This window comes from Balearica regulorum, chromosome Z (assembly GCF_011004875.1).
Source record: "Balearica regulorum gibbericeps isolate bBalReg1 chromosome Z, bBalReg1.pri, whole genome shotgun sequence".
In the NCBI taxonomy this organism is placed as follows: Eukaryota; Metazoa; Chordata; class Aves; order Gruiformes; family Gruidae; genus Balearica; species Balearica regulorum.
The window spans coordinates 29,951,959-29,979,021 of NC_046220.1; the positions used below are offsets into that span (position 1 = coordinate 29,951,959).

Below are 27,063 nucleotides of genomic sequence, written 5' to 3' on the forward strand. Positions count from 1 at the left end.
TGTGCCTACTAAACCTTTTACTATTTTCTATGGAACACTGTAAAATGCTACACCACTCTATTAACTTTGAAATTTTTGCTTAAGTTGAAATTGCCACACTTTACAGAGGTTAAGAAAAAAGGCATTTTTACTAAAATAAGAGGCATGTATATGAATTGTGAATTTTGCCTCTTGCTCTGTGCAAAATTTAGTCATACTCTCCAGAAAAGTACCAGAACAACATCATTTTGACTGACTCTTATTTTTCTCAAGAAAATACAGAAAATATCTGAAATTCAATTCTGAATGAGAGTACCTTCACTGATATATTTTGTCAAGGAAATCATTGTTTCACTTCCATTCAGGTTATCATGTGTCCCTTCAAGCCATCTTAAGACTTGAGATTTGAATAACTTCTTGAAAGTTTCAAATGAGATAAGGCTGATTGGTTGGTAGTTCCCAGGATCTTCCTTACTACCTTTTTTAAAAATGGTGCAATATTCCCTTTTCTTCAGTCACAGCGGACTTTACTTGACTACCATGACTTTTCAAATATACTTGAGAGTGGCTTGGCAACTACATCAGCCAGTTCCCTCAAGACCCTGGGATCCATCTCATCGAGTTCCATACACTTGAGTATGTTCAGGTTCCTCAAGTAGTCTCAAACCTGATCTCTGATGATAGGGACTTCAATCTACCAGTCCCTGCCTTGATGTTCAGGGACTTGTGAGATGTGGGAAGAGTGTTTACCATTGAAACTGAGGCAAAAAGCTCCATGTCAGTTATCATTAGTTCTCCTATCTTATTTATCACATGTGTGTTTCTGTGTGTGTATACATTTTCTTTAATCTTCCTTTTCTGACTAACACATTGGTAGAAGCCCTTACTATTCTTCACATTCCTTGCCAAATTTAGCTCCAACTGTGCCCTAGCTTTCCTGATCCCATTCCCACACATCTGAGCAGCATCTCTATATGCTTCACAGGATATATATCCCTAGTTCCACTGCCTATACATTTCCTTCTTACACTTTAGTTTAACCAGGACGTTCTCACTCAGCCATGCTAGTCTCCTGCCTTCCTTGCCTGACTTCTTACATGTGGGAATTAAGAGCTCTTACAATCTAGGAAAAATGTCCTTAAAGAGATGCCACCCACAGTTTCCTAGGGGGTCCCATCCACTAATTCCTTAAACAACTGAAATTTTGCTCTCCTAAAATTCACAGTACTACCTTTCGTCTTCACCTGGCTCAGAATGCTCAAGACCATGATTTCCACCAGGGCATGATCACTGCAGCCCGGGCTGCCACCAGTCTTGACCTCTCTAAATAGTACATCTGTGTTGGTAAGCAACCAACAAGGTCCAGTAATGCTGTTTCTCTGGTTGGGCTGTTGATCACCTGGAATAAGAAATCATCTTCAATGCACTTCAAGAGTCTCCTGGACTGTTTACAGCTTGCTGTGCTGCTTTTCCAGCAGATGTCAGGTTATTGAAGTCCTCAAGCAGGATCAGAGCCTGCAAGTGTGATGCTTGCTGTAGTTGAAGTAAGAATGCTTCATCAACAGGCTCCCATTGGTCAGGCAGCCTGAGTAAACATCAACCACGAAGTTTCCTGTGTTGGCTTGACCCCTAATTTCTACCCATAAGCTTGTAACCTGTTCACTGCTGTTTTTCAAAGGCAGCTCTGTGAAGTCAATCCATTTTTTTTAAATATAGAAAGCATTTGTTGCATCTTGATGTGAAATGGTTTCAAAAGGTGTTACTTATTAACCATCATCTGTGGCCCTCTATATATGAAAGAAAAACATGCTCAGTCTCAGTGGACTCTGGTCGCTGGTATGGGACAAGGTCCTCAACTGGCTTCTCTTGAAATTAGAAATTACACAGTCTAAGGATTTGGTCCACTGCATTTTAAACCTATTAACATTGTCAGAAATGAGGGATTCAAAATTTTGTACTTTTTGTCAGACCCCATCTGCTTTCCCACACTCTTCTCAACCAAAATGTGGTCAACATGCTTTTTTTTTTTTTTTTTTTTTCTTTTTTAAAACTAGGAAACATATTTCATAAAGAAAATCAGACAGAAGACAACACACCTATGGACTTGATACTGCTTAAGCTGAAAGAAGGTCGATTTAGATTAGGTGTTAGAAAGAAATTCTTTACTGTTAGAGTGGTGAGGCACTGGAACAGGTTGCCCAGAGAGGTTGTGGATGCCCCATCCCTGGAAATGTTTAAGACCAGGTTGGATGAGGCTTTGGGCAACGTGGTCTAGTGGAGGGTGTCCCTGCGTGCAGCAGGGGGGTTGGAACTGGATGATCTTTAAGGTCCCTTCCAACCTAAACCATTCTATGATTCTATGATTCTATGATACCTATAAGAGAATAATGCCATGCAGTGTTAAATTGCATGTCCAAAGGGTCTATATCCCTGAAGCAGCTTGATCACATATTTGAGAATAATGATACAGCTAATTTACTTTCATAGTTCAGCTAAAACCAAATAATGTCTCTCATTTCCAATTAGCACGGAAAAAATTCAGGTTTTAGATTGTAAGTTATTTGTATAGTTATGTACCATTAACCAATCTTATTAATTCGTTGTGGGGCTTGGACCTGTCATGCCATTATACAGGTGTCACATGAATGAGCTCTCTAATCTCAAAGCCTAGTGCATCTCTTATACAAAATGCTGTAAACTTCCTTTTTAAGAACTTTTTTTGAGAAAACTTTTAACATCTGCCAAATATAAAAAAGTTAGTAACAGAAAAGGCATTATCTTAGACCACTGAAATCTAGATAATGCTTGAAACAACTTTTTTATAGCTGTTCTTACAATAATTTTTTTAAAGTAACTGACGATGAACCAAATCTTATACCAACATGGTTATAAACAGAGAAGGGCATTTCATTTTGACTCTCTATTTCACCTGTGTGTACAACAGGAATAAAATCTTCCCTCAGTTTAAATTAGCTTCTACTGTGTAAGCCACAGCTCTTAGTGTACACTGGATTAAACTGTGTTTACAGCTATATCTCTACACAATTATAATATAGTATAGTATATTATATAACCCAATCACACAATTATTATAATATAATTATTATAATTAACTAATTAATCATATAATTAGTTATAGTATTTAAAAACCTTAATCCTAAAATATGTATATGATAATTAGCAAAACAGAAATAGTGTTGGCCTGTATTGACTCATTTCAAGTACAGAAATCCAGAGACGAAAGTACTATGCAACATAAAATTAGCATACAGACCTGTAAAACAGAAAGCAAATCAGAAACATGAGGGAATTTAATCTGTATTACATTTCACATTTTTAATCACAGCATTTTGAAACATATTATTTCTGAGATGAAAGATTTATGTGTTCTCCCTAAAACTTTCCCTATGTTACTTGTATTCAAAAGCAATTAAGAGCTGATTATGTGTTAATTAGCACCTTTCAAAAATAAGCAGTATGACATTGTTTTATGGCCATAAAAAGCATGACATTATTTTTGCCTTTTGTAAGGTGAATCAGTTTGCTACTCATGAAAAAGGAATTAATTTCCCTAAATACAGTTTCAACGTTTATTCATTTTTGTATTATTTAAAAATTAAAAAAAAAAAAAAAGTATTTCTGTTGTACACATATGTTAACACAGTAGACACAGAGGGAAAAAATATTGGAAAATTTAGAAAATATGTCAATGAAACTTCAGTTACCAATTTGACACTCTTACATGTCCATGTCTATGGTCCCTTGGGGAGCAATGAAATAATCCAGATCTCTAAATCTCCTGTAATATCTTCACAGGGCAGGTGCAGACCCCATGATAACCCAAGAGTCACCCAGTGATAACTTAATCTGTCATAATTAATATTCACCATCTTCAACATTGTCTAAATTGAAGTACTGAGAACACTCAGGTAAAGAATTTTTTTAAATGTAGATATTACTTATGAGCAGAACTAAGAAGAGTAATCAAACCAGGGAGTTTTTCATTACATTATCCTATTTCTCATACTAAGTGTCTCTCAATTTAAACTTAAGCAGTGCATGGAACAGTACCAATTATGATATTTCATATATTCACTTAAACCCTGTAACAAGAATAGTAACAAATTATACTCTCCTACACAACAGTTTTAGAACTCATTAAAAGGGAAAATATTTTTTTAATGAATGATAAATTCATATAAATGAAAAAACTAAAAAAAAAAAAAAATAATAAAATTGTGATTAAATTTGTCCATTAAAACATTCCAACAATTCAAGATAATGCAAAGAAATACTTTTCATCTTTCTTAGTCTAATTTTAGAACTTTTGTTTGATTTTGCTGGTGATGTGTTGGTCAGTGTGGATTTTTTGTTGTCTGAGCACAAATTATTCCATGTTTCAGCATAAAACTCTTTTCACTAGTTTTAAGGTGAAGTATTTTCTTTAGCGCTTTTCATGTGAAAAATTGAAAGTGTTAAAGTATGCAGAATTTTTCTTAAATCATCTAAATTCATTCTTTGAAACATTCTCTAAACAAAATGAGATGAGAAAAAAGTTCAAAATATAAATAAAAATAAATAAAACCTATATGAAAGTTTTTAAAAATAAATAAAACCTATCTGAAGAATGATGCTATAAGCATTCATTTATTTTGTTAATTCTACAAAATTTCTTTAGACATATTCTTTAAAGATTTTTTTTTCCACCCAGAGTTTTGTTTAATCGCAAAAGCATGTTTAGCTTCACTCTTCAGTTCTGACCAAAACAGGACATGAATGCTAAAATATACGAGATTTACCTAAATAACTGTGAGCTGGTTTTTCTTCCACAACTTTGATTCTCCTTGCTCCTGCAGGTATCACTAAAGCTTCCACATAACCTAGACATGAGACCAGAAGTCCTGAGTTAAATCCAAAAGTCTCCCCTATTTCACTTGTTAAATGTGACAAGTTATAATTTATGTAGCAATGGTTTGAGGGTTCTTGCAAATTGTTGAAACCAGCTATGAAACTCTGCATTTTGTGTAAAATACATAACATGATATACAATTAAGACAGTATAGCAAAGTAAAACATAACAAGAACTAGGGAGGCTGGGCAAGTTGGGGCTGGAGCAGATGAAGTTGTCTCTGGCCAAGTAGTTTAGTGTCATCATGACCACTAGACAACCATAATAGGATTCCAACTTTGCTCAGTGTGTAGAGACAAATGATATTGCACTAAAACCCAAACATCCTCCCACTGTTTGGTTTCTGGGTTTGTTTCATTTTTTAAAATATTTTGTGATCCATCTCTTTCTTCTTGCTTTAATACATTCAAACCCAGTGAGGAATGCCTTTAGTTTTGCAGTTTCCTTATCAGTTATTTGCTTTACATTACAATTGCTTCCTTAGAGTGTGGGACTAAGAGATGCTGTTGAGTAAAAAGGGGTGAAAAGGCAGGCAAAAACCACTGTGCAAGCAGGAATGTAATATATAAAAAAATATTTTAGATTATCCTGGTGAACTTCAAAAACTGGGCAGTAAAGCAAGTTTTTATTCCATGTAGCTATGTAATGTTCTATAACAAAATACTGAGCATTTACAACATCTTTTCAATAATTCTGAAACATGAAAATTAAATTGTTGCAAAGGAGCATTATTTATCTTTAATTTCCTTAAGAGCTAATAACACTTTATTGCTGTGTTATTAATAACACAGTATTACTGACAGTCCAGCTTCTTATGAAGGAAAATAACTTACGCACTTGTTTAGAGGGCAATACCACAATATTGTGGATTGACACAGAACCTTGAGAAAATTTGAAGGTGTGTGGATATTCACATTAGCTATAAAAGAGAGCTATCACATTGTGATTTCTATTAGCAGCCACCTTCTTTGTAGATTTTGATCTTGTAGTTCTTCAGACTCATCCATGGTTTGGGACCCCTGCTCTGCATTACTTTCAGCTTAAGAGACAGCCAGATATAAACATCTGAAGATTGCTTTTTTTTTTTTTTTTTTTTTAAAGTTCTGTACTTTAGCCTATAATGCATTGAAGTCCTTGATTTAGTCTGCTTCTAATTACAGTATTTTTGGATGTGATTTACTTACTGTCTTGAAATTCTGCACATTTTCTACTCAAGAAACTGAAAATGTAATGGCAAACAAATGCTGAAAACAGTTGTCCAAATGCTGTTTCAAAGAAAAGACTTTTCTTAGAAGAAGAAAGGTATACATGGTGCATGGCACACCTTATTAGGACTTCAGTCCTCTACTCTGTCAACAGTATTGTGCTAGAGCCAGTCAATTATTCTCAAGGAACAGATCACAGCAGTATTTGAAAATCTCAGGTTCATTCTGCATCAGAAAATCTATTTGCTTTTTATGATATGTTATTATTAGTATAAAACAATGAACAATGAAGAGATGTAAGACTTCTTCACACATTCGGCTTTATGATGTCCCACTGCCTGGCTTGGTTAAATGATGCTACTCTAGGTAACAGATAATAATTTGAATATTTATTTTGAAGAACACTAAATGAATCTAAACACTATAAGAATTTACAGTTCATTTATTTACTAAAAATACAAATTTTATTTCAAATTTTTTTTAAAAATCAGGCTCTTCTTTAAAATAATGTGTGTCTTAATGGAAGATAAATTAGATAATTCCTTAATTTTATAATTGAATCAATCTGCAATAATTTTGCAACAATTAAATATAAAATTACTCATGTGTTCTTATCTTAAAGTTATTATCTCAAAAAAATAGATCTGAAGTTCTTGTGAGGAACTGTATAATTTTAAGAAGCATAGCTTTTTAAAGTTCCCAGTGCTCGAAGTAATCAAACAGGTACTGGTTTCCCGAGTATTTGAAATAAATAGACTTACCTGCTCCTCTGGTATGGTTAAAATCACCTTTAATAACTTTGCATGACTTTCCATTACCATTGCATACACCGCAATGATCTTCACGAGCCAAAGATCCCAATATGCCATCACAGCCAAATTTCTGTGGGAGAAGAAAATGAAGCCATTGAGACACAGGCCATGTTTTTCATAAAGCTGCTTTTAGCAGTGGCCATCTCACCCTTTTGCAAGACACCCTAACCAACATGATTTAGCCCTGCTGTGAATGAGGGTTGCACTAATTCATGTGCAGAGATTGCTCCCACAGTAATTTTTCTATGATTTTTTGTAGATTGCTGCATTCATTCTTCCTATATGGTTGGCTAACTCTACCAGCTGCCCTCCAAGAAGAACACAACTGTGTTCCCACTTTCCTCCACGACCTCTGGCACTTCTGAGCCACTATGCAACACACACTCCAGAAGCTCTCCTGCTCAGTGACTGCAACGTGTGCAAGTCTAGTGCTTTCTACTCAAAATATGGGAGATTCTTTGCCACACTCACAATGGTAAAGTGCTGTCTAATGTCAACCTATTATCTTATTTTGAATAGGATGTGAAGAAGTCTGGAATATGTAACTATAAATTGTATCTGTGTTTTGCTAAAAAGCATTCAGTTTAAAACAAATTAAGTTTACTCATTTCCACATTACTATGTTAGACACATTTCTATCAATAAATATCAGTGGTAGCTTGACAATATGAATACAGTTAATATCATATGCTGGCCTGATATGAAATAGAAGCCTTTTAAAGCCTAGAAGTCATCACAGGGTAATCTTGTGCACTGTATAAATGCATCTAATAAAACCAATTAAACTTCAAGACAGTTTGTTAAATAATGAGGATAAAAGCCAGGTTAAAGAGAAAATAAAGAATTTCTTTAAGAACAGAAACCATGGTCTATCAAGGAGCCACTCATTTCCAAGCATATTAAGATTGTTACTTCACTTTATGCACTGAATTTTTATTAGAGTTCTTCTACCTAAAAAAGCAATACAGATTTCAAAATGCTGATTATGGCATAAGCATTCAAAAAGCTGTGTATCCTAAATGTCCCAAATGGAACATCTACAAGGTACAAGTAGCTAACTCTACAGCTGTAGTCCCAAAAGTTCTTCCTAATGAGTTGTCTAAGAAGACAGGGTAAAATGTGGAAGACCATACAAATTAGACTTTCAAATCTCATAACACCTATCTCTCTGACCCTTGATACGCCAAGAAGCCAACTCAGTCAGGTGGGTTTGGTTTAAGGCTTTTTTTTCGGTCTTTATTAATCAGTTGTGAAAAGCGAATGACATTTTTTCAATAAAAATGGGCTATATATCATCTTTGTGATTAAAACTGTAACTGTTACATGGTGAACTAAAGACCCAATTCAGCAAAGTATTTAAGAGTATTCTTGTTGTACACACTCAGTCACTCAAGAAAGGAAACTATATGTACCTGTATGCATTTATATGCATATATACATGCATGCCTGCATCTGTAAGTTAATTTGTTGATGTTATCACAGTAGCTAGCAATGCTGTTTCTGTGTTAAAGGTTGGGTTTTCTACTGAATTCAGTGTGCACAATGAGAAGTGGACAAAGGAAAAAACCAGTCCTGTGGGATTTTTATATAGAAGGGTTTCCATATGAGGCACTCTAAAAGTGACAAAAGAACTTCTGTGAACCAAATGAATTCTGAGGCTCAGGAATAGCACAAGCTTTCCGTTTTAATTATCTGTTATTCTGCTCCTTTGGTCTTGGTTTATTTAGATGTGAACTTTTGTAATGCTGAAAAAGGCAGAATTAGACATACATATACCACATGACAAAATTTCCCAACCTATTGAAAGCTGCAGCTTCTCTTAGAAGATGCAATCTCTACTCATTTTCTACTCTACAGCAGTTTGTCATAAGCATCCTTGTCATCACAGATACACATTCCCCAAGCTAACCCTTCAGCTGCTTCACATATTGTGGTCCACTGACTGAAAGTATCTTAAAATATTTTAATATGATACAAAAAGAGCCATTCAGAAGTAACACATATGCATAACGAATGTATGTGCTAGCATACATGTGCCTGTGTGTCCAGGTTCGAAAACAAGTAATTCATACCTGGCATCTACCATCTGCACAGACATCTAACCCATGCTGGCCACAAGAAGTCCCATCCATCACCTTTTCTGTTAGAAGAATGGGTTGATCCTTTCCAGTCGGTGAACAGAATAAGGCACATGGCTTTTCTGTAGTAGCAATTGAGAGAAAAAAACCCACCAAATTGGTGAAAGATCACTTCACAAATACAGAATTTTTACTGACATTATTTTTAAACTGATATTTCCTTATCTGTGTGGCATGAATCTACATTAGCATAACAAGTTATCTTAGATATGGTGAAAAAAAAAAAGATTTTAATTCTTTTCTCAGCTGGTTGAAATACTCAAGTTCTTTTTCCTGCCAGAGCATACTGGTGCTATAAACTTGGCCTACACAGTACTCATGTCATGTTCATTGTTGCAATTAAGAATATGCACATTCCAGCTGTTGGAATATTTTGGTTGTCATCTATACTTTCATTCTACTATATTTTTGGCAGATCGTAAATATTAGTGGAAAAAGAAACTTAACACTTTCCAGATTTTCTAACTATGCAGGTCAAAGAGAAAAAAATTAAGTAGCTGAGACACCCTGGGAAGAAAAATATTTAGATTTACAAAGTCCACATAAAAAAAAAGGACAAAAAATTGAACACATTCTTTCTAACATCTTTACCAAGGTCAAACAATTTTCTACTACATTTCTAAAATGTTCTGCAAATAATTTCTAATTTTCAAAGAGAATAAAAAAGTAATAGTCCTATATATCCGTGTATTCCTAATGGACATCATTTATAAATAATGAAATTTGCTTCACCACTGCCAAAGTAATACCAAATAAAATAAACTAAATTGCCTCTCAGTGGTGAGCTGAGTACAAAATGACATGATTTTTTCATATCTTTATTTGCAAGTTTACTGACTCAGAACTTCTTCCTAAATCTGTTGCAGAGTTTTGAAAGGATAAAGCAAATCCTGAACTTGAAACTGATTTCACTTGATTTCACTAAGGCACTCTGACTACATACTGACTTCTAGATTCCTGGAGTGTGTTTTTACTAGTAAATTAAACAGTTCTAGGAAATGTTCATGGGCACTGGAATTCTACTGTCTATAGAGCTGAACTGTGAAACAGTCTATGCCACATTTTTTTGGTTGTGCTAACTAGCACTAGCTAGGTCTAGACTTGAAAATGCCACGTGCAAAGGACTATTTCCAAAAAGCAGTTTGGATGTCACCATCCTTTTTAGAGTGGAAAAGAGTTGAAAAGTACAGACACAGGATTTCTGTGCCAGCTGTGCCACTTATACATCAGAGTGGTCTGGGTACATTTAATTTACTAATTGACACAGCCTCTGGGTGTCTCTAGGGGACTAGTGCAAACAGACTCGATCTCTTTTGCCAACATGTGAAGACACCAGCCTCCTCCAGCTGAGAAGCGTGAGTCTCTGCCCAAGTTTGTGCCCTCTTCATTCCTGTTATACTCCTTCAATAGTAATCCCAAAGTTCCCTGGGAGCTTTAAGCATGTATCACCATTTTTTCAAAGAATAAAAGATTAACAACCTAAACATTATTTGAAGGACAATGAACTCAAAGAGATAGTAATTTGACAACACCAGACAACTTCAACAGACTATAGTTGACCTCATTCAAATGCAGCAACTATTTTGGACATGGTACCCAATTAGTGTCTACTAAAGGCTAAGAGTGCAAATAATTAAGGATTTGGGAACAATATATTTCTGTAACACTGGAACTCTTTAGCTGGTGTCCGCTTTTGTGTCTCCTGAGGGACCCCTCAAGACAACAGGATCTCTCAGAACAAAGTTAGATGAAAGTAACCATCCATACTCCTTAACATGGGTAGGAGAGTGTGAAGATTCTTCATCAGATGCTGAATTATTCAAAGTCAGGCTGAGATCTTTTGATCTCTTATGATACAAATTATGTGTTCCTGTGCTAAAATGAAATTTAATAAAACAAACCAAAACTAATTCACTAGATAAGCACCTATAAAATAGCTGGAGAGAGTTCTCCTTACTGCAAAATGAGCTAACATAGAAGCCTAATGAAAACACTCTTACAAGTTTTCACTTTGGCACCCTGTGAAAAGGCTAAGAAGGAAAAAAAAAACCCTTGTTTAGCTAGGCATATATTATTCTTGATAATAAATTCACATTTTTTGGGATTCAGCAGAATAGTTTTCTTAAAATCTATGCTTTCTAATGGTTTCTGATTATTTGTTTCAAGAGTTAAATATAAATGGCAATAATGAGATACTTAAAATGTGGAAACACATACTTACAGTACTGTGTCATTCCAGGCTCTTCTTTACCACCAGTTGCTATTATTTTGCTAATTTTTCAATAACTGTTTTCATAACTGAAGCCTTTCTGTTGCTTTCTTGCTTTCTTTTTCTTCTTTTTTTTAATTAAAGAAATTACATCAAAACAATTTAGAGAAAACTCAGTGGAATGGCAACCACTGTTCACATTCCTGGTAAGAACTCAGGTAGAATGTTTTGTTTTCTAGTTGCTGATATTTTACACCAACATTATCTTTGCAGGTACAGTAAGTTCAACATTACTATACGCCTACTCCGAGCATGCTCCTAATGATATGGTATCTAAGCAAGTTTGTTACACTGAAGCATTCATGCAGTATGCCAGGACTTTCCATACAATAGCTTTTAGGATTTATAGCAATATTATCTAAGTTTGTAGTTGTGTTGGGTTTGCATGGCAAGGTTTTTGTAGTGGGGGAGGTACAGGGGTGGCTTCTGCGAGAAGATGCTAGAAGCTTCCCCTGTGTCTGACAGAGCCAATGCCAGCCGGCTCCAAGACGGACCCACCATTGGCCAAGGCCAAGCCAATCAGCGCCTCTGTGATAACATATTTAAGAAGGGAAAAAAACAGAGAGAGCTTTTGCAGCCGGAGAGAGGAGTGAGAAGATGTAAGAAACTCTGCAGACACCAAGGTCAGTGCAGAAGGAGGGGGAGGAGGTGCTCCAGGCGCCAGAGCAGAGATCCCCCTGCAGCCTGTGGTGAAGACCATGGTGAAGCAGGCTGTCCCCCTGCAGCCCATGGAGGAAGGATGAGGGGGTGTAGAGATTCCACCTGCAGCCCGTGGAGGACCCCACGCCAGAGCAGGTGGAGGCACCCGAAGGAGGCTGTGGCCCGTGGGAAGCCCATGCTGGAGCAAGCTCCTGGCAGGACCTGTGGACCCGTGGAGAGAGAAGCCCATGCCAGAGCAGGTTTGCTGGCAGGACTTGTGACCCCGTGGGGGACCCCACGCTGCAGCAGTTTGCTCCTGAAGGTCTGCACACCGTGGGAGAGACCCACGCTGGAGCAGTTTGTGAAGGACTGTAGCCCGTGGGAGAGACTCCATGCTGGAGCAGGGGAATGACGAGAGGAGTCCTCCCCCTGAGGATGAAGAAGCGGCAGAAACAACGTGTGATGAACTGACTGTAACCCCCATTCCCTGTCCCCATGTGTCACTGGCGGGGGGAGCAGAGGTTGAAGCCGGGAGTGAAGTTGAGCCCGGGAAGATGGGAGGGGTGGGGGCAGGTGTTTTAAGAGTTGATTTTATTTCTCATTCCTCTACTCTGTTTTGCCTAGTAATAAATTAGATGAATTCCCTCTCTAAGTTCGGTCTGTTTTGCTCGTGACAATAATTAGTGAATGATCTCTCCCTGTCCTTATCTCGACCCATAAGTTTTTCGTTGTACTTTTTCTCCCCTGTCTAGTGAAGGAGGGAGTAATAGAGCGGCTCTGGTGGGTACCTGGCCCCCAGGCAGGGTCAACCGACCACAGTAGTATGCATTACATATGGATTTCTGCCAGAATAAAACACTGGTATGAGAAATACTCAAGTGTTAAGCTAAAAGTGCTGTCTCCTTCCTCAAAAATTAGAAGCTCACAATATCCATGTTGTCTTTTTGGCCTTGTAGGTAGAACCATAGCTGATATATGCACGCTTAATGATGCAGCATTTGTCTAGAAAGGTTTAGTTCTGAGTCACTTCATGCTACATTTCGGATTAAACAGGACCAAACCGGTACTGAATTTCAGTTCAAATGTAGTCATTAAATATCAAGAAAGACAAATTCAATAGGAATATAAGACAAAAGATTCCAGAGCGTGTGAAAATACCACCTGATCCTGTCTATGAAATAAAAATTAGTTACCAAAAATCTTGGGCTACAGTTTGTTTGTTTGCTTTAGTTTTTACCATGTCTTTCTTAATCCACAACAATACCAACAAGCTATAAGCCATATGAGCAGATGATAAGAACATGGAAGATGGTTTATACTTACTATCATCGATGACAGCCTGCCACTGGTGCACGTGCTTCTGATATGAAGATCTGACACTGAAAGCCTGGCACTGCCAGTCCCTGAAGGCAGGCACACCAGCAGGACAAGAAGGATTTTCACATACTCTATATTGCATCGTAGGACTGTGACACTCTCCTTCAAGGCCTGAACTAGAAAAGATGGCATAAATATCATGCTTTATTGTTGGTAATGTTTTGTCAAACTTACAGCACAGTTTATTTATGCTATACACAAACTCAATTTAAATAGCAGATCTTTTGTTGACACCTAACATTAAGAAATAATCCACAAAAAATCAAAGCCACATAACAAAACATATTTGCTTTCTGTTTGTATTGGTTACATTACATATTAAGAGTCATGGGTGCTAAACCATGATTTACAATTGGCCCCAAAAAAGCATTAGGACTAGTAGGAGTGTTCATTAACAAGAACGTCAGCTGTAGTTTTGATATATTTCAGATGATTTTTCTGTAGCTGGACTGAGCCAAAAGTGCCACTGAAAGGAAGTAACACCTGCAGATTTGCTACCTCTCCTTTTTTTTCAAGTGTGGTATTGCAAAGTGCAGACAATATGCTTTATTTCTTTTTGGTCGCTCCAGTTGTGCTTGCAGGTCCTAATGAACAAATGCAAAAGAACAGTGAACTGCAGAAACTGCAGATAATTATTTGGAACCTTGCCTGGAAAAATGAATGAATGAAAGTGGAATTAAGACATCCCTAAATTCTAGAAACAGCTTTTAGGCATACAGTTGGAAATGGCATTCAGATGGCAGGAAATATGAAAGCACTCTGCATATCTAAGGTTTCTGTTAAACTACCATGCTTTTGTATAGCCATATCCAAATTTTCCTCACATTTCTTTATGCAAACTTCTCTTTTGTCATCCCTTGTCTTTCCTGTCACATTTTTTTTGCCCCAAATCTGTTATATTGTTTTTCATCTTTCTTCATTTCTCCCTTTTGTTCTATTATTTTCCTCAATCTTCTACTCTGCTCTGCTCTGGTCTACTCTACTCTATCCTGCTCTGCTCTGCCCTACCCTACTCTACTCTACTCTGGTTTAGTCTAGTCTAGTCTTCTCTACACTTTTCTTCATTACTCAGGTCTACTCTGTGCCACTTCTCTGCCTATTTATTCTTTTTCTCTTGGTGTATAAATGACCCACAAAAGAGACATATGGTACTGAGTAATTAAAAGAAAAGCATCTTTTAGCTGACCACTGAGATACGGTGAAACAGACTCCATCGAAGCCAATGGTAAAACTCCCTTTATCCCCAATGGCAAAAGGTTTTCATTTTCACAAGATACAGTATCGAAATGTTTTTCCAGACATTCTATCTAAATGTCTGTGAAACTGTGAGAAAGACCTCTTTGTAAAAGTTGCAATTCCTTGGCTCTCCAAATGAGACAGAAGTAAATTCTCTCCAGCAAAAAACTAAAAGACTAGAATTACACACTGACGCTCTGCAAGTCAAAAATTATTAATTTAATTTTCTGTTGCTTCTTCAGGTGAAGTTTAAAAAGAAAGTTGTATCTTCCCATTATCTAAGCTTTTGACAAAAAACCCTGAAATACCTATTCTCCTAAGTCTTTTTCAGTATTCATAAAAATTTAATTCCTTATGTAGGACAACTATATCTTAATGGGTTTCTGTACTCATAAGATTTAAATTCTGTTCGCAAATTGTGATGAACAGCAATAGAAACCTGAACTTGTTTTTACCCAGAGCATTTGCGTTGTCGACTGCTGATTCCAGTGTTGCAAGTACGGCTACAAGTGCTCCATGCGCTCCATTCCCCCTCCATATGCTCCGCAAAAGAGGTCCGATTGATACACTCTCCAGCCTTACACCACTAGATGAAAATTTAGTTCTTGGATAAATACATCAAAGCATGTGCAAAATAATTCACCACTCCACAAGAAAATGGGAAGCACAACATAAACATTTTGCTCAATACATAATTTTCATATAAGTCAGATGATACATTTTTTCCTGTTGTTCCCCATAGTGATTTTTTTCTCCATCCTAGTAAATACCACCTTTCTCCAGCTCAGTGTCAAAGGGGCAGATTCAACTATTGTCCACCAGCTCAAGCACAAGATCATTCCCAATAAAGGATGCCTCCTGGAATAGTATGCTAAAAATGGTCCCTAGACCATGCTGTTCCCTTCATTTGAGCCTAAGCACTGCCTAGGAAAGTGCTTTTGAGTTCAGTCCAAACCCACTGCAGGGATCATCCTCCAGCTGAACTGTATAAATGATCAAAGCACAGTGCTCAGGGCTGTTCTCAGGACCTGTCTAGTTCACTATTACAGTTCCCACATAATTAGCAGCCACTGCATTGTCACTGATTATCCAGTGATAATTTCAATAGAAGGATACATTATAAGTAACAGAGAAAAAGAGATTTTATTCACAACTTGTATTCAAAGAGAGAATGGAAGCCTCACTAATCTAGTGCTGAGAAAGTAAAGAGAATTTCTGGCATTTAATTAAATAATAATAATCACCTCAATAATCTTGTATGCATATCTCGTTTCCCAGGGTAACTGCAATTTCTCACTCAAAACCTATCCAATCACTATTGTTATGCTCTGTAACCTATATCCATATCTGGTATAAATCATCATAACTCTGCAGAAACTAATACTTTATCAACCTATATCAGCTGCATATCTGTCCCACGTATGATGAAATTTCAGCAATTGCAAAGCAATAAGGTTACAAGTAGACAATGAACGCTTAATGTCATTAACATCAGTAATGTAATCCATTTCTCTTTGCACTCTGGATTACTGGTGAATTACTGTTATCAATAGATAAAGTACATGAAAAAGTCTCACATTTTGAGCAAACCAAAACATGTCACTAATGCAGTCAATAGAGGCCATTGTCACTTTTAGAATACACTTCCATTACTTGCATGTCTGTGCTAAATCTTTGTCTGGTGATATTAAACTTCATCTGCAGTCTCAAACTGGTCTTCACTGATCAGTTGAATTTAACTTTCTCTCTTAAATCATGGAATTACAATGAAGGCGTAATTATACAACGTTCAGGCACAAACTGGAACACAGGAAGTTCCATCTGAACATGAGGAAAAACTTCACTTCGAGGGTGACAGAGCACTGGAACAGGTTGCCCAGGGAGGTTGTGGAGTCTCCTTCTCTGGAAGGAGATTCAAAACCCACCTGGACATGGTCCTGTGCAACATGCTCTAGGTGATCTTGCTTTAGCAGGGGGGTTGGACTAGATGATCTCCAGAGGTCCCTTCCAACCCCTACCAATTTGTGAGTCTGTGATACCCCCTTTGAAAAGACTTCATATAGTATGGATCCATCTTTATATTGGATTTGCAATCAGAAAATACAATTTTTGTAATGTTTCAGACCAAAAATACTCATATTTATTTAAAGATATTCCTTCAGATATAATAGGCAAAATGGATTTTTCTCTAGAGATAACATCTGCATTATGTAGAGTCTGAGGGATGCTTATAAATCCTTGACTTAAAAACAATGACGTTGGACAGGCTATGCAAATGATATTTCCATCACTTCCTAAGATCCTAAGAGGAGCACAAGACAACAATATTCCATCTCTACAATATAAGTAAAACAAAACAAAGCCAGTGACTTGTATAATCTGAAGCTCATCTTGGACAGATAATAAGTAAACAAGAAGAATAATTCCTTCTAATCCTCTGAGATGTTTCAGTGATGTCTGCTTGTTTTTTTACTGCTCTCTGTAGCCTGGCACAAGACTCAATGAGCCGTTCTAATTAGAATCAGTACTTTGTCTTACCCTTACTAATTATTTACTCCGTAGCAGCAAAGCTCTACAATGAACAGAATGGTGTTACCTTCCTCACTGGACTTTCCCAGGATATATGTCACTAGCATGTCATAATGTTCGCACAAGTATAAAGTCAGAATAAGTCCCCTGCAATGAGTTGCTATTATCAGCTTTTGCAAGTCAGACACTAATGCAAAATGCACACTAATTTCGGGTGCAAAGTTCATCATGGCAATGGCTTCACAATGAAAATCTTAAATCATAGCTAAGAACTTTGTATCTTTGAAAGCTTATGTTTCTGTTTACAGTAAACAGTGCAACGATGGCATTCCATTCATAAATAGGCTATAAAACCAGAACAAATTTGAAATAAAACATTGTAAGCATTAAAACTTCTGTCGCTTTGGCTAACTTTTTCAAAAAATTCAGTGTTTTTAGCGAAATGTACCTTTTTATCATATCTATACTATATAATATATAATACATTCAACAATATGTATGATTTTTATGATAAATGAGGTAAGCAAGAACTTTTAACAAGTGCAAAGACCTATTCACCTTGTTTCTTTAACTGTTAGGTGTTCACTATAATTTATATAGCTTTTCCACCAGAAACAAACCTTTCTAGTGTCACAGTCTGTTCCATCCATTGGTGGATCCAGCTTAGTTCTGCATTCCTTTTCACTTTCCACCTTACACCACAACCCGGTGCAAATGACATGCTGAAAACCAAACACACAGGTAAGCAAAAAACCTATCCTATGCAAAATTACTTTCTGCATGCAGTCCACTAAGGTTGTCATAAAGTTACCAGTTTGATGGTACTGAAGCAAGTTAACATGCACAAAAAACAAAGTGGGCAGATTCTGCTTAGACTTTTACTAATTATAATTACATGGAACAAGTCAAGCTGGTGAGGTGATAAAGAGGGAGAAGAATCCTAAGGGTAATGGTCTTTGTATATGGCAGATCTGACAAAGCACATAGGAACAATTTTGCCCCATGATGTGCAGCAGCCACTGCACAGGTGCACTCCCCCAGAGACTGGAAGAGGTATGAACTTTCTGGGAAATTTTTTTAAAATTAATTCATATTTTTATTCCTTTTATTTAGTGCTCATTCATTTCATGTGAAAGAGAGAAAAATAGCACTATCACTAGCAACAAAAACCAAGGTTTTAAAATGAGTCGATTTCTATTACAGGGACTAATGAGTCTTTGTGCAGCTACATAGAACTATGTTCACTGGAGTTTTGTAAAAATGTGTTTGTTAGAAACTTCGAGGCTTCTCTAGGACTTCCAAATCCCCCTTGCTGATACCATCCCAATGACTGCTGCTATCTTACGCTTTTCCAATGATTCATAATTCCTCAGTAGGAATCCTAGAAGTATCTCAAAAAAGCAATCAAACCTGATATCCACAAAGAAGATACAAAGTAAACTAACAAATCAGGATGAAATATTTTTGCTGGGAAGAAGGAGAGAAGGGAGATGAGAGGGGCACTAGTCAGTAGTGAATTTTAGAGATGGAAAGAAAACCTGCTTATTCTGTTCCTCTTAAGCATCAGTACAAGATAGTCTTACCTTCTTCAAAAGAAGAAGTACAGCCTTGAAGTATACTGGCTCACATTTCCCCAAACGTCCTTGGCAACTTTCCCTATTTTCCTCTAAAAAGTCCTCCTTCTCCCATAATTTTCAGGCATGACTTCATTCTCCTTCTGTCTTGTTCCCCCTTACTGGTAAACTGGGTGGAAGTGAACAGAGGGCATACGGGGCTCAACTGTGGCCTGAATGTAATTGCATGTGCAGACTGATTTCCCCCAAATATGTAAGTATCCCCAAAGAGGGGAAAGAAGGATTAGGAGAGGGGGATGGGTTGCAGGGGGAATAAGAAGTAAAGATCAGCTGGTTTTTTGAAAACAGGGTTGCCAGAAGACCTGCTTTTTCTGACTGAAATGATTTGTCACATTGTTAAACCCTGTATGAGTCTCTGTGCCTTTTACACTATGCATGAAAAATGTGTGATAAACCTTATGCTACCTTGAAAAAAGTCGTACTGCACAGGACATGTAATTCAACAAAAGATTGTGTTTGAACCAAAGAACAGAACAGTTCCAGTGGGAGTCTTGCATGTAAAAATGTCTGTAACACCAGCTTTCAAAAAGAATGGTCTGAAGCATTGTACAGAAACAAGAGACAGGATGGCGGCAGTTAGACTCACTCCTGATTCATCCTGTAACAGTTTTGTGCTGAAGCTAAACTAACAAGACAACAGCTAGCCTATGCATATCTTAAAATATAGCTACAGAAGTCCTATCCTGTTCCTGGATAATTTTAACAAGCATTTTTCAAATACCAAACTGTAATTTCTGTTCTCATTCAAGGGAGAAAGAGAATTTATTCTTCTAAAATTCTTTTTAAATATGCACTTTAAGATATAACTTCAGAACTGAGAACTAAACTTATCAAGAAGACTTCAGTGCCAGTTTTGGAAGACAATGTAGACGAGAGAGAGTATCAGATGTTCATGACAAAGCGCTTCCATACCAACTATGAAACGTTAGACTATACTTTTGGAACAACTCCACAAAAATACATGCTAATTTAACATTCCTAATTAAAATGATTTTTTTCATATCCCTAAAGCTACATTTGTCAATGACTACATTTCAGGAAAAGCCACCCAGGTTTTCAAAAAATAAAAGTCAAATTTTCCTTTATGTTATCACATTTTAAAGTATGTTATCCTTGGTTTTTTCCTGAATGCTTTGATCTTGTGTTCAGTTTCACTAGCATATGACTGCAGAATGGCTGACAACAAGCCTACAGTTCCTTACAAATCCAGAAATAATTCTTCTAAACTTAGGAAGACATGAAGTCAGATTAGCAAGGATTTTGGTGCCTGAATACACAGATGCAGTTGAGCTGTTTAAAGTAAATCAAGTAAATCAAATCAAGATGCTTGACTTGCTAATGTGCTTTGCACACATCTGCATGTTTCCGCAAATACTTGTATACCACCTCCTTATGAACCATGAACCTAACTTCCCCAGCTAGAAACGTTGTTGAACCTTAAGTGAAATGTATTCTAAAAAACACTCACTTCTCTTGACCAATTTTTAAAGTAAGCATTCGATATTCCTATGACATTCCATCCTAGACTTTGAGATTCCCCAAACCCAAGAGAATGGAGATATGGAATTACTAAAATTGGAGAATGACTTCTAAGTTTTTTTCTGGGCTTTCCATTTTAGTCAAATCACAAATACACTCTTTAGTTCCTCTTCAGATTATACTTCTGCTGCATAAGTAGGAGAAATGGAAATTACTGTTACCATTTAACTTTTAACATTTGGGGATTTCTGCATGTGGCTGGGGAAAACCCATGATGCACAACTTGTTTTTTTTCATTAGCAACCTGCAATGCTGCAGATCAGGACTGATTTGGAAACTAACACAAATCTGGAGGCTAGTGCCAATACTACCGTCACTCCAAAATCAGAGCACAAACTTCTAACCCAGAAATTTACTCCTCAGAGGAGAAAGTTTCATTCAGTCAAAATCAGGATAGCTAAGTTAATGTTCACAGACATTTACTAGTTACCTATCAGAAGCTATTACAGCTTTTTAGATTAGCCAAGGGAAGTAAGAGTTACTGGAGATGGTAAACTTACGCTCTTGGTATTACACTATTAACAATCTGTAAAATATTTCATTGAGTTTTCACTGGAAAACAAAATATTGCCATGCATGCACAAAGGATTTTTTTCCTGAAAGAATGTGTTTTTAACAGCAAAAGCTTGTAAAATACAACATGGAAGTCACAATGTACTACAGAAATAGCAGAGGTCATTCCAGCTTTTGGGGTTTTTTTCTGAATGAAAAGTGAAGCAGCTCTGTGTGCATCAGAGGGATACTTTTCCAATCATATAAGCATCTGGAAAGAAGGTCCAGTTGGGAGGAAAGAATGGAGACAAAAAGAGTCCTTCAGAACTGTATTTGTGCAAAATGAAGACTGTGGTGGAGATGAGGACAGATATTTCACCAGGGCTATAATATTTCCATGACTTTCATTCTTTTCATTGTGATCTTTCCCTGAAATGCTTTAAAAATCACAATGAAATATAACCAGTCTCCTACCTCTTTGCAAAGATCACAGCTGTGTTATGACAAGAATTGTTTTAGTGGAACTGACTAGATAGCATTCGCATCCTGGACTTTAATCTTAAAAGCCAACATTTCATAGTTCAACAATTATATTAAATTGTTAGGTTCTACAATCACATTTAATCATGAAGAACTACTTCTGGGCCATGATCTCACTATCTGTTATGTGAAACAATGTTAGGGTCTAATTGATTCTTGTGTGAGACATCATGGGCATAAAAGCAAACTTGGCTCCCTTACAACATAAGCATGGTGACATGGTATAAAACTTGTACTCTGCGATCCACTCACACTTTTCTCAGACTCTATAAATTTTGCCTAGGGCATGAGAAAAAAGTCTTTGAAATAAAGATGAAAAGGAAAAAATAAGTCTGGACACCATTCATGAAAGAGGAGTGGGAGGGGCTCATTTAGGAAAATATGTGAGTAGGCCCTCAATGGTCCCTTCAGTCCTTTGCTTTAGCCATTAAATTATAAAGAGGAATTCCCGATAGCAAGGGAAAATCAATGTCATCTGCAGTGTTTCTCAGAGGTTGCCATGTAATGTAACTGTAAATTATCCTAAAGTGCTGCTCAGTAATAACATTTGTAGAAAATTACATCTCAGCAGAAATGCATTATTGTTTGTACCACTGATATTTGTAGATTATTTTTAGATCATTAAGAAAATTATTTTCCATCACTACTCAATTGTTTTCTTAGTTGAATAGCTGTTGTATATGAAACATGCTTGCTTAATGTAAAAGACTGCACGGAAGTCTGGTCATCAAATTATCTTCCAGTCACAAAAAATGTAAGACTCTGTGACACAGTTCATAATTTATCTTTTACATAGTCACACTGCAGTGCATGAACTGTTCAGTGAGTACAATGTATCCAAGAAATCCTAGGCTATAAATTCTTGGATTTACTGAAGCTGAAAAGCACCTTCAAGGTGTATGTTTCTCTCTCATTTCCTGGCTTGTGGACAACAACTGTAGCCACAGTTTGCCAGTTATTGGCAGAGTAGAAGAGAGTATACAGAGATAAAAGAAAGTAGTTCTGATTTAAGGGAAAATCCAGTGGTTGCCAAGGTATAATAAAAGAATTATTTTAATAAAGTAATACTGCAACTAATGAAATACTGCATTCAATTTAGAAAAGTCTTCTAAATGTTGACGTCTAATGGCAGCCAGGATAATCTCCACAGTCAATACAGTGAACTTTGAATTACCTTCATAATATGTAAAATGCAATTATTTGGTAGGTTAAATTCAATTTATTTGTTATTTTCATCTAACATCCTCATATTTCAGAGGGATATGATAACATTAGCTACTGACTAACAGCACTTTGCTGTTAATGTTGGTGTTGCACAGCTGATGTACGAGAACCCATGAAGGATTTCTGGAAAATTTATACAGCTTGGTACTAGCCCAATTTAAATTCCATTTAAATCCATCTTTTTTTTTTTTTTTTTCCTTCTTCTTTCTCTTCATACATAGGAGAAATATATGTAAGAGCAGGGTGGCTTTCTTATCCTTTGGGCTGTGCTATATCCATTGCTCTGAGTTTCCTCTTCACTGCAGAAATCTTATTTAACTGGAATAGGATACTGTAAACTTCCCTAACAGGAGAGTTAAATTTAAGACCCACAGCAGGCAACAAAAGCAGATCTGAATTATAGTGCCTAAGCTTGCTGTAACTAGCTCTTCAGGTCTACTGTCTGAGGATCAAATTTCTTGTATTTTATTGTTGGGGGAAGCTGGGAGTGTAACTTTTGCTTCCAAAGGAACGCAGAGGAGAACCAACAAGGTGACTTTACAGTTGGCAGTGGAGCTTTGGAGAACAACTCTTCTGCCTCAGTGCCCACACCAGATTTTCTCAATTCTGTCCTTAGTGTCTTTCATTCATTTTTATGTAATTTCAAATAGGTCCAACGCTCTTAAAGGTGCATTACAATAACTTTGTGGTTTAGTATTTGCTTATATGATTTCTGGTTCAGGGTTACCAGTTTTGCAGACGATTTTGGTGTAACTGCCAAAGGTTCTTTCCCTTGCTCTCCTCTCAGAAAATGTTACTGTGTTCTCCCTTTCCTCATGTTAAGACCACAAGGTTATCAAGGAATGGACTTGAAAGAATTCTGAAAATTAAATTGCAGTTTCTCAGAAAAAAAGAATAGTTGAAAAGACCACTGGCCTTTTGTATTCTTCTGCATTACTACCAGGTTCTTTCTTCAAAGCAAGTCTTTGGATTTAAGTTACAATAGGATCTTAATACTAATATTTAATCGGAATTTTTGTTAAACTAACCATTTTAATATAAAGTAATGATCCAGTAAGTGAGAAAAAAAGAATAGTACAAGTGATTTAGCTGAAATGTGTCCTCTTACATACAAAATGTCAGAAGAGGAGAAAATTATTGAAGATGATTAGAAATCAATGATTAGGTATCAACACCCAGAGCCTAAGTACTCTCTGTGCAAACAGTTGGACATTACCAGGGTAGGGTTAGCTGAATTTAACTTCCTAACATTTCTAAAATAATAATGAAAACCAAAGAAATCTTGGAGTTAAGAGAAGAATATTCAAGACAAGAATATTCACTGCATCTGTGAATGAAACACAACAGGCATGGGACCACTTGGCTATCTGAATTTAAATGAATGAAATCTGAATTAGATTTAATTTTTGGCTATCTGAATTAGAACTAAACACAAGGTTATTAAAGGAGGGGAAGTGCCCAGAGAAATTAAAAGCATAAAAAGGTACTACGCAACAGCAAGTCTCCAGGTTTGACCCTCTCTTCAATTTTGAAATTCTTTTACCTAGGTAAAGATGACCTTGAAGAAATAATATGCTAATGCTAATGCTTGTTCAAAAGAGGTTTCTAGAGAATAAGAACCCAAAATCACATTTTTCATTGAAAACAAAATACTAAAAAAACAAGAAACAGATTGCAATTAATGAAAAAAGCACTTGGAAGTAATGAAGAACATTAGTAGAATCATTACATTGAGTTCTACAGCTCATCTCTGAGTAAAAATGTTTATAGTAAGAGAGTTAAAACAATAACCACTAACCTACAGCTCCTTTTTTTTTTCAGCTATGCCACTCTCAGCATGGGGTAGTCATACATGTATTGCAATCTTTCCTTTTAGAATCTTTAGGATAAAGATTACTCTCACTGAAAGTCTCTAAAGAAAGAGTACAAGCTGAAAAGATGAAGAGAACTGAAGAACTAAAGGAGTGAGGAATTATGCTTAAATTTTAAATACTCCTGATCTCTCCAGGCTATCTCTCCACTCTGACTCTGATGAAATTTTATTTCACAGTTCCTCCTAGCCCCCGTTCTATCAACCCATGTTCCATGTTCCATGATCTTTACACATTTCTAATATAATGCTCAACGGCTCAATGTTCAGATGGAGTTTGGTGACAACCGACAGTCCCTCAGGGGTCTGTATTGGGACCTTTACTGTTTAATATCTTCATCAATGACATAGACACTGGGATTGAGTGTACCCTCAGCAAGTTTGCAGACAACACTGACCTGAGTGGTGTGGGTGACATGCCTGAGGGATGGGATGCCATCCAGAGGGACCTGGATGAGCTTGAAAAGTGGGCCCATGTGAACCTCACAAGGTTTAACAAGGCCAAGTGCAAGGTCCTGCACGTGGGTTGGGGCAACCCCTCATATCAATGCAGGCGGGGTAATGAAGGGATTGAGAGCAGCCCTGTGTAGAAGGACTTGGGGCTACTAGTAGATGAAAAGCTGGACATGACCCAGCAATGTGCACTTGCAGCCCAGGCCAGCCATGTCCTGGGCTGCATCAAAAGAAGTGTGACCAGCAGGTCAAGAGAGGTGATTATGCTCCTCTACTCCACTCATGTAGAGACCCCACCTGGACTACTGTGTCCAGGTCTGGGGTCCCCAGTACAAGAAAGATACGGACCTGTTGAAGCGAGTCCAGAGGAGGGCCACAAAGCTGATCAGAGGGCTGGAGCACCTCTCCTCTGAAGACAGGCTGAGAGAGTTGGGGTTGTTCAGCCCAGAGAAGGCTCTGGCAAGATCTTATTGCAGCCTTTCAGTAATTAAAGGAGATTATAAGAAAGATGGGGACAAACTTTTTAGCAGGGCCTGTTGCGATAGGACAAGGGGTAATGATTTTAAACTAAGAGTGTAGATTTAGTCTAGATATAAGGAAGAACTTTTTTGCAATGAGGATGGTGAAACACTTGAACAGATTGACCAGAGAGGTGGTAGATGCCCCACTCCTGGAAATATTCAAGCTCAGGTTGGATGGGGCTCTGAGCAACCTGGTCTAGTTGATGTCCCTTCTCACTGCAGGGGGGTTGGACTAGATGACCTTTAAAGGTCCCTTCCAACCCAAACTATTCTGTATTTCCATGATTCTATAATTCTATGAATATCGTCTATCCATCTTGACTCAGTTACCTTATCAAGGGCATTCAACATGTTTAGTAATTGTCCTGTTGATGTTAAAGAAGGACAGTTAAAATGCTGCCTCTGTTAAAATGCTGCCTCAATCAGATGTCTACTAGTATTATATCACAAAAATTAAGAAGACCTCTTTAATTTTGTTAATCTGTCTTTTCAAGGTTAATATATAGTCACACTGTTTAATGCAATGGCATGCAGCAATGATGTCAGCAAAGTCACTGAAGTACTGGAACTCCTATTGCTATGGCACTGCACAGCTCCACCTGGGCTCACAGGGGACTGCTAAGAGGCAGGCTAAATTCAGCAGTACAGAGAGCCCAGCTAACACCACTACTCTCCTTCGGAGCATGGACAGGCACAGCATACTGCACTGAAAGTCAGACACAGAGGTTCAATACCTAAAATGTAATGAAACGGAACCTACATGCAAAATCTGGTCCCAGTGGAATAAATTGCAAATATTCCATTCGCTGCAACGAAGTGACTTCACTCTATGACATCTTATATTTCTAAAGTACTAGGAATATATCAGTGATATGCTATGATACAATATGATTCAGGATGTGGGTCCCCTCATGAATGAAACGGGTGACCTGGTTACCCAGGATATGGAGAAGGATGAGGTACTCAATGACTTCTTTGCCTCAGTCTTCACTGGCAAGTGCTTCAGCCACACTGCCCAGGTCACAGAAGGCAGTGACTGGGAGAATGCAGAACCACCCACTGTAGGAGAGGATCAGGGTCGAGAATATCTAAGGAACCTGAAGGTGCACAAGTCCATGGGACCTGATGAGTTGCATCCGTGGGTCTTGAGGGAACTGGCGGATGAAGTGGCCAGGCCACTTTCCTTCATATTTGAGAACTCCTGGCAGTCTGCGAAGTTCCCGCCAACTGGAAGAGGGGGAACATAACCCCCATTTTTAAGGGTAAAAAGGAAGACCCAGGTAACTACAGGCCGGTCAGTCTCATCTCCCTGCCTGGCAAGATTACAGAGCAGACCCTCCTGAAGACTATGCTCAGGCACATGGAAGATGAGGAGGTGACTGGTGACAGCCAACATGGCTTCACTAAGGGCAAATTGTACCTGACAAATTTGGTGGCTTTCTATGATGGGGTTACAATGTTGGTGGATAAGGGAAGGGCAACTGACGCCATCTACCTGGACTTGTGCAAGGCATTTGACACTGTCCTGCACGACATCCTTGTCTCTAAATTGGAGAGACATCAATTCAATGGATGGACCACTCAGTGGATAAGGAATTGGCTGGATGGTCGCACTCAAAGAGTTGTGATCAACAGCTCAATGTCCAAGTGGAGAACGGTGACAAGTGGCGTTCCTCAGGGGTCGGTACTGGGACCGG

General features: G+C 37.5%; 1 protein-coding gene across 3 annotated transcripts in view; it reads right to left on the bottom strand.

The window, feature by feature from the left end:
- Positions 1 to 27,063, bottom strand: part of ADAMTS19 (ADAM metallopeptidase with thrombospondin type 1 motif 19) — a 154,951-nt gene that overhangs the window by 31,392 nt on the left and 96,496 nt on the right. For all 3 annotated transcript variants that reach the window (XM_075740365.1, XM_075740363.1, XM_075740364.1), the window contains 6 exons: positions 17,714 to 17,815; positions 15,020 to 15,150; positions 13,275 to 13,444; positions 8,978 to 9,105; positions 6,855 to 6,975; positions 4,779 to 4,859 (listed from right to left, as the gene is read on the bottom strand). In XM_075740365.1, the coding sequence (XP_075596480.1) occupies positions 4,779 to 4,859; positions 6,855 to 6,975; positions 8,978 to 9,105; positions 13,275 to 13,444; positions 15,020 to 15,150; positions 17,714 to 17,815 (733 nt within the window). The remainder of the gene's footprint in view (positions 1 to 4,778; positions 4,860 to 6,854; positions 6,976 to 8,977; positions 9,106 to 13,274; positions 13,445 to 15,019; positions 15,151 to 17,713; positions 17,816 to 27,063) is intronic.